At 44.1% G+C, this 12,621-nt stretch overlaps 1 protein-coding gene across 1 annotated transcript in view; it reads right to left on the bottom strand.

Moving 5' to 3' along the window:
- Positions 1-12,621, bottom strand: part of hspg2 (heparan sulfate proteoglycan 2) — a 389,926-nt gene that overhangs the window by 42,216 nt on the left and 335,089 nt on the right. Inside the window, exons 78-86 of the mRNA XM_078425384.1 lie at positions 12,442-12,621; positions 11,682-11,942; positions 9,670-9,832; positions 6,597-6,694; positions 5,503-5,769; positions 4,380-4,492; positions 2,875-3,022; positions 1,952-2,068; positions 42-126 (exon numbers count right to left, since the gene is read on the bottom strand). Coding sequence (XP_078281510.1) covers positions 42-126; positions 1,952-2,068; positions 2,875-3,022; positions 4,380-4,492; positions 5,503-5,769; positions 6,597-6,694; positions 9,670-9,832; positions 11,682-11,942; positions 12,442-12,621 — 1,432 coding nt within the window. The remainder of the gene's footprint in view (positions 1-41; positions 127-1,951; positions 2,069-2,874; positions 3,023-4,379; positions 4,493-5,502; positions 5,770-6,596; positions 6,695-9,669; positions 9,833-11,681; positions 11,943-12,441) is intronic.

Raw genomic sequence — 12,621 nt, 5'->3', positions numbered from 1 at the left:
TTTCAAATGCATCCAGGTTTAACCTAAAGTTTGTTCCTTACCTGAATTCAGGTCGGCCTCCAACTAATGAGAAGGAGATGAAATCTGCTCCAGTGTTTTTTCTTTGGCCATTGTAAATGATCATACCTGCAGAGAATGAGGAGGTTCAACGGAAAAATTATTTTTGTACTTGTCAAGAATCCAAAAATGTTCATAAAAGCATTTGCATGGCATGATTAAAGCGCCCCTCAAGCCAATGTAAATGTTACATTAATTTGAAATTATCGGTTCATACAACAGGGATCATACAGCCCATCAAATCTGTGGCAGTTCTTTGAAAGAGCTGTTCGATTAGCTCCACTTCCCTGATTTATGGAAACTCCAATTGTTAATGTTAGCACCCAGTTATCGCCAGGATATTCTGCAGAATGTCCGAATAGGAGGAGATCACTAAGCTTCTCAGATTGTCCCTCCAGGTGATTAGATCATTTTTATTGCATTATTATTCATTACGGCAATTTGATCTGCTTTATTAGCAGCCACCCACCTTTCCCCCAACTCAAGCCAGGCATAGATCTATGATTTAAACTCAATGCTTCCCCTGGAGTATTATTTTTAGTAATTAAAAAGAAATAACAGCATGCGATTCAAATATAAAGCACACTTTAACGAAAGCAATGGGTGGGACTTGCCGAAAAGTAGCGCAAACTCACCAGAGTACAGTAAAAGAGCTTGGAAATAGAACACAGAGAAACACAAAGGAACAGTGAGCAAAAGTGAACAGACAAGTTACGTATTTACAGATTGCCGTATCTCGAGCAAAGATTGTAAAAAAAACAAAACAGATTCAGATTATGACTAGAGTTATGTGGCAAATGAGCAATGGGTTGCTTCACCAAATGCTGAAAGTGATTGACTATTGGATTGAATACATGGTGTAGGAAATTTGCAGGTAGAGAAGTCACTAACATTTAAGACTCAATTGAAGTTTGTTAATCTATCGGCTAGTTACATCACGCCCAGGAACGAAGGCGATTACAAAAAGTGGTGAACAATGCCTGGTCCATCATGGGTACTGACTTCCCCATCATTGAAGGCACTGCCTCAAAAAGGCAGCCAACATCACTAAAGACCCAGGTCACCCTGGCCACGCTCTCATTGGATTCTTGGGAAGAAGGTATTGGATTCTGAAACCCATGACCTCTAGGTTCATGAACAGCTTCTTCTCAACAACCATCAGGCTATTGAACATTACAAACACCAACTCAACCGTCTTGGTTGCATTAGGGACTTCTGTATTTGTTTAGTTTTGCACTAATATTTAAAAAAAATTATTGCACTTTTTAATGTTTGTTTATTATATTGTATATTGAGTACTGTGTTATGCTGCAGCAAGTGAGAATTCCATTGTTTGGTTTTGGTACATGTAACAATTAAACATTGTTGACTTCCTTGAGGTTTCCCAAATGAAACCACCTTATTTAGCTAAATTTAATTTAAATTTTTTATTTTCCAGTTATTTCTATCAAACAGCAGAATTCCTGGTTCCTATTGATGATTATGCACCAACATATTTTCTAGTTTTAACACAAAGTGTAAGTATGATTGAGGGGTGAAGGGAGCATTGCAGGTGGAGAGATTGTAAGGTGGAGAGATTGGCTGAAAAGAGTCCGTCACAAAACTGACGGACCACTGTCACCCACTATTTCAGTTGATTCTGCTGAAGAATGTCTACTGGTTACATTGGTGCAAACCTTCAGAAGGGTCCCAACCTGGATCGTCACCTATTCACGTTCTCGAAGGATGCTGCCTGATCTGCTGAGTTACTCCAGCACTTTGTGTCTTTACTTTGTAAAGCAGCATCTACAGTACCTTGTTTCTACTGGATGAACTCAAAGCTAGACGCACCTACCTAGACTTGATTTAGGGCTTTACAAGCCGATTAGGAGGAAACCGAGAGGAAGAGGCTCACCGTCAGCTGCATCTGAACGGAATGTTATTTTGATTTCAAACTCGTGGTAGGCATCCTTTATGGTGGGCACGGCAATGTAGGAGATGGGGCTTTGTGTGAAGTACGGAACCTTGCGTTCTGCAATAACAAAAATGTAACAATGTTTTGTGAAGGAGGACGAAGGAAACACCAGTAATATTCAACATTTAAAGCAGTAATCTTCATGAGGTTCGCAGTTGGAAATGCACCCGTGGACCAAGATCTGACTCAACAGAAGATGGCTGCAGCCCCGCTTCGAACAGCTGGTAAATCCAGCCTGCTCGTCTCTCAAATGCTCGTCCCTGTGCATGGGATGTACACGAGTCAGGTGTTTGCAACCTGTGGTTCATTAACGATCTTGCTCATTTTAGAAGGATGAGAGGGGATCTTATCGAAACGTATAAGATTATTAAGGGGTTGGACACGTTAAAAGGCAGGAAACACCTTCCCAATGTTGGGGAGTCCAGAACCAGGGGCCACAGTTTAAGAATAAGGGGTAGGCCATGTAGAAGGGAGATGAGGAAAAATTGTTTTTAGTCAGAGAGTTGTGGATCTGTGGAATTCTCTGCCTCAGAAGGCAGTGGAGGCCAATTCTCTGAATGCATTCAAGTGAGAGCTAGATAGAGCTCTTAAGGATAGCGGAGGCAGGGAGTATGGGGAGAAGGCAGGAACGGGGTACTGATTGAGAATGATCAGCCATGATCACATTGAATGGCGGTGCCGGCTCGAAGGGCCGAATGGCCTCCTCCTGCACCTATTGTCTATTTTGAAAGACGCTTGGTTTACATTGCAAAGGAACTGCAAAGAGATTCTAAGATTCCATTTGAACACAACTGCACACTACTAAATGAGTCTAATGCAACAGATATTGTGGAGCATGTCCTACAGAGGGCTCTGAGCGGTACCTCGGACTTTGAGCATGGCGTAGGCTGTCTCGGTTCCTTGATCATTTGTGGCTGTGCAGACGTACGTTCCAGTGTGTTTGGGAGCAGCGGACGGTATGGTCAACACGTTGTTCTCAACATTGGCCCCCGGGGGGAGCTCTCCCTCCAGCTAAAAGTAATCACAAGCATGTGAGAATGGGACGGAGGTCTCCCAACAGGAGAAACCCACACGGAACAAAGCATCCCATCCCAGGCTTGGCCAAACATATGTTATGAGGTAGGTTTACTCGTCATGAGTAGCAATACATCCAAGAACCTTGGCATCAGCCCAACATTTACCAGTGGATGAACAAAAGGGGAGGACAAAAATAATAAAAAGTTACCAGAGGATGTTACGTAACAAGCTGTTTTGGAAGGTTTAGGTATATATCAGACTGCAAATCATCAGCAAAGACCTCAACTGGAAAATAATTCAGCCACGATCCTGTCTCTGAATTATTTCAGTGATATAGTGGTGCCCTGAGTAAACTGCAATGAATGCTCCCTACTTATCGAAACGTATAAGATTATTAAGGGGTTGGACACATTACAGGCAGGAAACATGTTCCCAATGTTGGGGGAGTCCAGAACCAGGGGCCACAGTTTAAGAATAAGGGGTAGGCCATTTAGAACTGAGATGAGGAAAAACTTTTTCAGTCAGAGAGTTGTGAATCTGTGGAATTCTCTGCCTCAGAGGGCAGTGGAGGCCAATTCTCTGAATACATTCAAGAGAGAGCTAGATAGAGCTCTTAAGGATAGCGGAGTCAGGGAGTATGGGGAGAAAGCAGGAACGGGGTACTGATTGAGAATGATCAGCCATGATCACATTGAATGGCGGTGCTGGCTCGAAGGGCCGAATGGCCTACTCCTGCGTCTATTGCCTATTGTCTCTCTTTAGCATTCTCATTCATGAATTTTACTGCATCAACATATGGCTTGTCATTATGTAGGAAAGAAGTCTGAAATTAGTCTGAAGAAGGGTCTCGACCCGAAACATCACCCACTCCCTCTCTCCTAGATGCTGCCTGACCTGCTGAGTTACTCCAGCATTTTGTGATACCTGTGGCTTATCATTAGTAAATAATAGTAATATCACTGAATAAACATGGAGAGGAGCTGGACCTCTTCTGTAAATGCTGGGGAGTATCTATTGCCTCATCCTATCTTTGAGCACATATATCCCTTATGATTGTTCATCTATCTACAACCAAAAAACAACCGTCTAAATGTTGGAGGGTTTCAGATCCAGACCCAGTCTGAAGAAGGGTCTCGACCTAAAACGTCACCTGTTCCTTTTCTCCAGAGATGCTGTCTGACCCACTGAGTTACTCCAGCTTTTTGTGTCTATCTCCGTCTAAATGTTTACATGCAAACTAAACCAATCCTTTCTGGAATTCCATATAGACAATACATCACCATCTAGTTGATATGCCGGAATAGTCAGAACTTACGTTTAATGAATTTAAAGTATGAAGCAAAGTAACTACCTTACTCCAGGTGACCTCTGGCACTGGGAACCCCGAGGCCAGACACGGGAAGACGGCTGTGGATCCAATTGCTACCTCTTTCAGCTCTGGGTGAGGGGCAATCATCGGAACAGCTACAAAAAACAGGGACGTTTGTTAATAACATTGCAACCCTCAAAGTAAACCTTTCAAGATATTCCTTGGTGCATAGGTTGCATCAAAATGATGGAAAGAAATTTGAAAATACATACTAAATTGAATAATAATTTATGGAGCCCAAGGATTGAAATGCGACCTTAGTTTTGCTGTTGCAGTAATCAGGAGCAAATGAAAGACTTAGGAACGGCTTAGTTTCTGTTTTATTTCTATTACTTCTTGGGGTGCCGCCAATGTTAGGAAATTCATATTTAATGCCTATATCCTGATTTCCCAAAGGGCAATTAAGAATCAAACAGAATAGAACTGGACTCGCACCACATCTGGAAATAATGGTTTGTTTTTTTCCTGACTCACATCTGGGAATTATTTTGGAACCAGGCCTTGGTACAGATTTCCCAGATGCAGCGGCAGCCCAGGATGATGTGCAGTGCGGCTGGGACAAGCAACCCGGAGACTGCAAGTTCAAATCCAGCCAAGTCAAGCTGTGCAACTGAGTTCGGGAAATCTGCCAAGTGAGAACAAGTAGAGCAGAGTTTTGGATGTGCTTCAGTTTAGCAAAGGTGGGAAAGCATCCAGGAGTGTGTTGCAAGAGTCACGTTTGGAGGCCATATAGAGGTCTTCAATTTATTAAGGGATTTGGAAATACCATTGCACAGAAATTGCTGCCACTTTTAGACAATCTAAATACAGATAGTTTTGCTGTAACATGAATGTCCATACTGAGAATTGGATATAACACGATTGATGAAATATCAAATTCTATTTGTACATAACACAATTTTGATTGGGAACTGGAGAACTATTTTAAATTACAATTATAATTATTTGGCCCGAGATTGTGATTGTTTCCAAAACAGTTTTTTTTCCTGCTTGTCAATGTACAAAGTAACGTTTCACACAAAGAGTGGTGGGTGCATGGAACGAACTATCCAGCATCTATAGTTCCTTCCTACACAAAATGTGGAACAATTCAGGCTTTGCTTACTCTGTACATACAGAACCACCTCGGACTGCACCGATCCCACTTCGTTGGTGGCTGTGCATCTGTAACGCCCAGCATCAGACTCCTTCACATGTTCAAATTTCAGCATTCCATTCCTGATGATGACATCAGGAGGTAGCGCGCTCTCCACCTTACTCCACTTGACAAAAGGTTGGGGATCCCCAATCGCCTGACATTCGAACTCCACCGAGCCTCCGACCATCACCATCTGCATGGACGTCCTCACATTTATCATGACTATGGGTAGGGCTGAAAATTAACATGGGAAACGTTATGTACAGGAAGGAACTGCAGATGCTGGTTTAAACCGAAGAGCTGAAGAAGGGTCTCAATCCGAAACTACACCCATTCCTTCTCTCCAGAGGTGCTGCCTGTCCTGATAGGAAAAGTCATTATTATTCCACAAACCTTCCTCCTACAGAGGACTTGCTGAAGTCTACAGTGTTTTTTATCTCAGTGTTTATTATCCCAGAGCCAAAAAGCCGTACAAAATGGAAGCAGGCACCTCTGCCCACCTTGTCCATGTCGACCAAGTTGGCATATTATGCTAGTCCCACTTGCCTGCATTTGGCCCTTAGCCCACTAAACTCTTTCTATCCATATATCTAAATACAATTAAAAGTAATAATTGAATCTATTTCTTGCACTCATCCCAAATACAAACTACTCTCTGAGTGAAAAAGGTTGCTCTGAGGTCCCGCATAAATATCTCCTCTCTCATCTTATGTCCTCCAGTTTCAGACTGGGAAAAAGACTGAGCTTTCATATTATCTATGCCCCACATGCTCTTGGACACCTCGATAAGATCACCCCTAAGCCTCCTTTGTTCAAAATAAAAAAGTCTCAGCTTACCCAACCTCTCACTATAATTCAAGCCCACAAGCAGTGGTAATGCCCTGGTGGATCTCTTCTACATCCTTTCCAACTTAATGACGTACTTCCAATGCTGGGCGACCAGATATGCATGTGACATCATGATGCAGCTGCACAGGTTGCAGGTGAGACCACACGTGGGAGTACTGTGTGCAGAACTAAATGGAGCACTTCCTTGAGCCAACAAAGTATCTAAGACCTACCTTGGATGACCAGTTTGCCACTGTCCTGTGCCTGTCCGAATTGGTTCACTGCTCTGCAGATGTAAACTCCTTCATTTCCTTCCTGTATGTTTTGAATTCTGTAAGAATACCAACAAAGGAATTTAATGTCATTTCCAAATGATCTGATTATGTACACACCATAAAGCTGCTGTATCATTTTATCACACTGTTGCGTTTGTGTGCTGATTGGTACCAAATGGGAGAATTAACATGAGTCAAGAATGGTGAGGTCCTCCATACTACTTTTACACAGTTAACTCTCACATTCAAATGTCAGTGCTAGTAATTCAGATGGAAAGAAAAAAGGCATCATCAGCTTACATGTGTAGCAAGAAACTGCAGATGCTGGTTTACACTGAAGATAGACACAAAATGCCGGAGTAACTAACGGGACAGCAGCATCTCTGGATAGAAGGAATGGGCGACGTTTCGGGTTGAGACCCTTCTTTAGACTGAAGAAGAGCCTCAACCCGAAATGACACCCATTCCTTCTATCCAGAGATGCTGCTTGTCCCGCTGAGTTACTCCAGCATTTTGTGTTTATCTTCGGTTTATATAGTCCCTTTCATAACCCAAACAAAATATAGGGTGCTGAGGAAATATGAATTTGCATGTGTCTTCAATCTGGCAATGCAAGAGGTCCCTTTGAAGAATTTCATAGCCCATAAAGTATTTTAAAAGTTTTGGCATCAGCTAATTTTCTCATAGCATGACTGTTGTAAACAGTAATAACAAATGAGCAGAGAACATAGAAACATAGAAAATAGGTGCAGGAGTAGGCCATTCGGCCCTTCGAGCCTGCACCGCCATTCAATATGATCATGGCTGATCATCCAGCTCAGTAACCTGTACCTGCCTTCTCTCCATACCCCCTGATCCCTTTAGCCACAAGGGCCACATCTAACTCCCTCTTAAATATAGCCAATGAACTGGCCTCAACTACCTTCTGTGGCAGAGAATTCCACAGACTCACCACTCTCTGTGTGAAGAAATGTTTTCTCATCTCGGTCCTAAAAGACTTCCCCCTTATCCTTAAGCTGTGACCCCTGGTTCTGGACTCCCCCAACATCGGGAACAATCTTCCCGCATCTAGCCTCTCCAACCCCTTAAGAATTTTATATGTTTCTATAAGATCCCCCCTCAGTCTTCTAAATTCCAGCGAGTACAAGCCTAATCTATCCAGTCTTTCTTCATATGAAAGTCCCGCCATCCCAGGGATCAATCTGGTGAACCTTCTCTGTACTCCCTCTAAGGCAAGAACGTCTTTCCTCAGATTAGGAGACCAAAACTGCACACAATACTCCAGGTGCGGTCTCACCAATGCCCTGTACAACTGCAGTAGAACCTCCCTGCTCCTAAACTCAAATCCTCTTGCTATGAATGCCAACATACCATTCGCTTTCTTCACTGCCTGCTGCACCTGTACGCTTGCTTTCAATGACTGGTGCACCATGACACCCAGGTCACGTTGCATCTCCCCTTCTCCTAATCGGTCACCATTCAGGTAATACTCTGCTTTCCTGTTCTTGCCGCCAAAGTGGATAACCTCACATTTATCCACATTATATTGCATCTGCCATGCATTTGCCCACTCGCCTAATCTATCCAAGTCACTCTGCAGCCTCCTAGCATCCTCCTCGCAGCTAACACTGCCACCCAGCTTCGTGTCATCCGCAAACTTAGAGATGTTGCATTCAATTCCCTCGTCCAGATCATTAATATACACTGTAAATAACTGGGGTCCCAGCACTGAGCCTGGTGTTCATGGTGTTTACTCAAGAGATGAATGTTATCTTTTCATTGAGATCATCTTTGGAGAAATGCTTTCTTGCAATGATGCTTGGACACCAATGAAAGTTCTCTTTTCTAGTTAAAGGAAGGTCAAGTCATGTAAGTCACTGACTAGGCCTTATCTCGAGTATTATGTCCAGTTCTGGGCACTGCAAGAGACTGCAACACAATAGACCAAAGCATGGCTCGACCAAATGAAGCCTACTCCACACTTCAGTGAGATTATATCCAATTCACTCTTGGGCTCAATGCCATTTTCCACTTTCGTTCCATACTTCTTCACATCCTTTTAGTTTAAAATACCCATCAATCTTCATCTGGAACATATTCAATAACTCTATGTTTACACTCTACCATTAACTCTCTGGGGTAGGGAATTCCATAAAGTTACGAACCTCAAAGAAGAAATTCCTCCTCACTTCTTCTTAAGTGGACAACCTTTTTATCTGAAACACTGCCCAAAGTCTTTCTCCGAGGGGAAACCTTCACTCAGCATCCAATTAGTCATTCCCCCTCATGATCTTACGTTTCAATCGCATAATCGCTCATTCTTCTAAACTCACTTGCTCCCAGTATAAAATGCATTCCCCTCAACCACAAGAGACATAACACCTGTCCTTGTACCTCCTCCCTCGATTCCATCCAGGGTCCCCGACTGTCCTCCCAGATAAGGCAGAGCTTCACATGCACCTCCTCTAAAATTCATCTACTGCATCAGGTGTTCTCTATGTGGTGCTCGTTTACACTGGCGAGACCAAGCGTAGACTCAGTGATCGTGTTGTTGCAACACTTATGCTCAGTCCGCCAAGACCTACTGGACCTCCCAGTTGCTTACCAATTTAACTCCCCCTTCACATTCCCATACTGACCTTTCTGTCCTGAGCCTCTTCCATTGCCAGATTGAGAACACATGCAAATTCATATTTCCTCAGCATCTTATATTTTGCTTGGGTAGCTTACAACCCAGTGGTACGAAAGTTGACTTCGCTCATTTTAGGTAACTTCTACAACCCCCTCTCCTTTCCCCCCTCCACTAAAAGTCCATGAACTAGTTCCACAGTTCACAACTATGTATCCCTCTGGAGCTCACATCTGTCTCTATCGCTGACCCGCTGAGTTACTCCAGCATTTGGTGTCCACACTTCACATTTTGATGCTGTTTGACCTGTGAAGCTCCCGTCGAAAGGCAATACCTCTCCTTCATACACATACTGAGTGGCTGCTGTTGGAGAAGGGCTGTAGGAAATTACAATCATCCTACCTCAAGACTCCTTTGGAGACTCTGTGATTTGGTGGCAACTGTCCTCCTTCCTTCATCCACTCGATCCTGGGTTTTGGGTGACCGATCACCGTGCAGGTGAATTCCACAGTGGCGCCGATATTTTTCACCTCAATTTGTGGTGATATTCGCGCTGCGGGGGGAGCTAAACGGCATAGAAGTGAAGAGAGAGGCTCTGGTCAGTGTCACGTTACTGTTAATGAGCATGCTCCACCCCAAAGTGGCTGCTGAGATTCCCAGCCCTACCAGGGGTCTGCCAGGACAACCTCCTGAGACAGACATGTTTAGTTCGAGATTAGTTTGGAGATACAGCGCCGACTACACGCCAGCTGGCGATCCCCGCGCACGATCACTATCCTACACACACTGGGGACAATTTACAATTATACCAAGCCAATTAACCTACAAACCTGTATGTCTTTGGAGTGTGGGAGGAAACCGGAGATCCTGGAGAAATCCCACGCAGGTCACAGGGAGAACGTACAAACTCCATACAGACAAGCACCCATAGTCAGGATCAAACCGGGGTCTCTGGCACTGCAAGACAGCAACTCTATCGCTATGCCGCTGTGCCGCCCAAGTCAGGGAGGTAGCCTCTGTTTACAGACTTCAATGCCGCACAGTGGTGCAGCTGGTGGAGCCATTGGCTCGCAGTGCCTGTGAGCTGTGTTTAATCCAGACATCAGGTACTGTCTGAGCGGAGTTTGCAGTTCTGCCCATGACTGGAAGGGTTTCCTGTGTGTTATTGTTTCCTCTCATGTCCCAAAAACATGTAAACTGGGAGATATATTGACCGCTGGGCAGGTACGCGGTAGAATCGCCAGGGAATGCGAGGAGAATAACAAAGGATAGTGTACATGGGTGCGTGATAGTTTGTGTGCTGAAGGCCGGTCGGCATCAGTGCTGTTTGGCTCTGACTGCTGTAAGGCAAAAGTCCCTGGAATAGTCTGATCTCACATCATACCAGGTGCGTAAGTCACTTGCTATCTTGGAGAATCCTTACCAACAATGTTTACGTGTTAATTAAAGGGATGTATTTAAAAGGCTTGTACCACTCACCTGAACAACTGTAAAAATGCAGCCCCATAGGTAAACTATCTAAACTAAAAGATCTAACAAAAATACACTGCTGCTTCCAGAGCTGCCAATTGTCCGGCAAAATCTATTTGGTTTCCCAATCCCTTCAAAATTGTAAATACCTCCAAAATCATAAATACCAACGAAGAAGAATTCAACGCCCTGCACGTGTAGTGTTCTGGCCAATATATATATGGGCATCTTGATTTTCTGCTTTGTATTTTTTATTAAATCCCAGAGGCAACCAAACTGCCAAATTACTTGCAGGAACAATCTGTTGCTTGCTGAGTTGCACGTGAAATGTCTTGATATGTTTATCCATCAGCTGTTTCTGCTGTCTTTCGTCCAATGTTATAAACCAAACATATGTTAAATTGGGGGATTCATATAGTTCAGTTTTTTAGTTTCGAGATACAGCGTGGGAACAGACTCTTCGGCCCACCAAGTCCGCACAGACCAGCGATCCCCGCACATTAACACTATCCTACACTAGGGACAATGTTGACATAAATACCAATGAACCTGTCTGCCTTTGGAGGGTGGGAGGAAACTGAAGATCTCGGAGAAAGCCTACGCGGTCACGGGGAGAAGGTACAAACTCCATACAGACAAACGCCCGTAGCCAGGGTTGAGCCTGGATCTCTGCCGCTGTACATCAGCAATTCTACCGCCGCAGCACCATGATATTGAGCCCAAGAATCCAAACAGTGAAGCCAAACATCATGCTGCACAGCAAAACCAACTCTGCCTGTGGTGGTTCTTTGAAAGAAACATCCACTACATCCACTTCCCCTCCTCATTCTCCAGCGTGTGGATTATGCTTCCCTTCCCGTGATTTACCAACAGAAAGTGATTATAGTGGAGAAGAAGGCAAGATCGAGTAGAAAAGTGAAAGGAAATGAAGAGACAGTACTCACATTTCACGTTTACTGTTGCAATAGCATCACTTTGTCCAACTTTGTTCTTCACCAGACACTTGTACCGGCCTGAGTCAGACACCACAGCAAGGTTAATCTGCAGGATTCCATTGCGGTTGATAGCCCGGTCTGGCATGGTTCCATTGACTTTGGACCATACATATGTGATCGGTGGGGTTCCTTGGGACAGGCAGTGTAACCGGACGATCTCACCCACACGCACAGAGATAGTCTCCACATCGAAGGTGGCATACGGTGTGGCTGAGGAACAGGAGAAGTTAGCATGAGGACCATCATAACACCTGTCATTGATCCGGCACTAAGCAATGGTTATTTCAGGATTGAGAGAGAGTACATGATCACTTTCAGCAATTGCAATCAAGTGGCCATCAGTTGACTCTTCTGGAGTAACACACCAGCAAAGGTCACAGAGCACCTCCTGTAGCAAGTCATGTTACCTCAGATTTTCCACGTGGTCACTGAGTGCATGTCTCTGGAGCTAAAAGCCTGATGGTGCAACAATAGATGAACAACAAATCGACATGGCGAAAAGAACTGCAGATGCTGGTTTATAGCGAAGATAGACAAGAGATGTATTGTAGACGGCTAAAATGTCACCCACTCTTGTTCTCCGGAGATGCTGCCTGACCCGCTGAGTTACTCCAGCTTTTTATGCCTATCACCTGAAACATTAACTCTGTTTCTCTTCCCATGGATGCTGCCAACATATTTGACTCTATTCCAGTGAGGTTGTACTTACTTTCTACATCCAGCATTATGAACAGCTCATTGAATCCAGCTGAATTGGAGGCATTACAGATGAACTGGCCCGAATCCTGTAGTCCGACATTAGGGATGACCAATGATCCATCAACAATCTTGTGCTGCCATGGCAATGGGGCCCGCAGTTTAGACCACTGAATAATTGGAGTGGGATAAC

This window comes from Rhinoraja longicauda, chromosome 30 (genome assembly GCF_053455715.1).
Source record: "Rhinoraja longicauda isolate Sanriku21f chromosome 30, sRhiLon1.1, whole genome shotgun sequence".
Lineage (NCBI taxonomy): Eukaryota > Metazoa > Chordata > Chondrichthyes > Rajiformes > Arhynchobatidae > Rhinoraja > Rhinoraja longicauda.
This window is presented reverse-complemented; position numbering and strand designations above follow the sequence as displayed.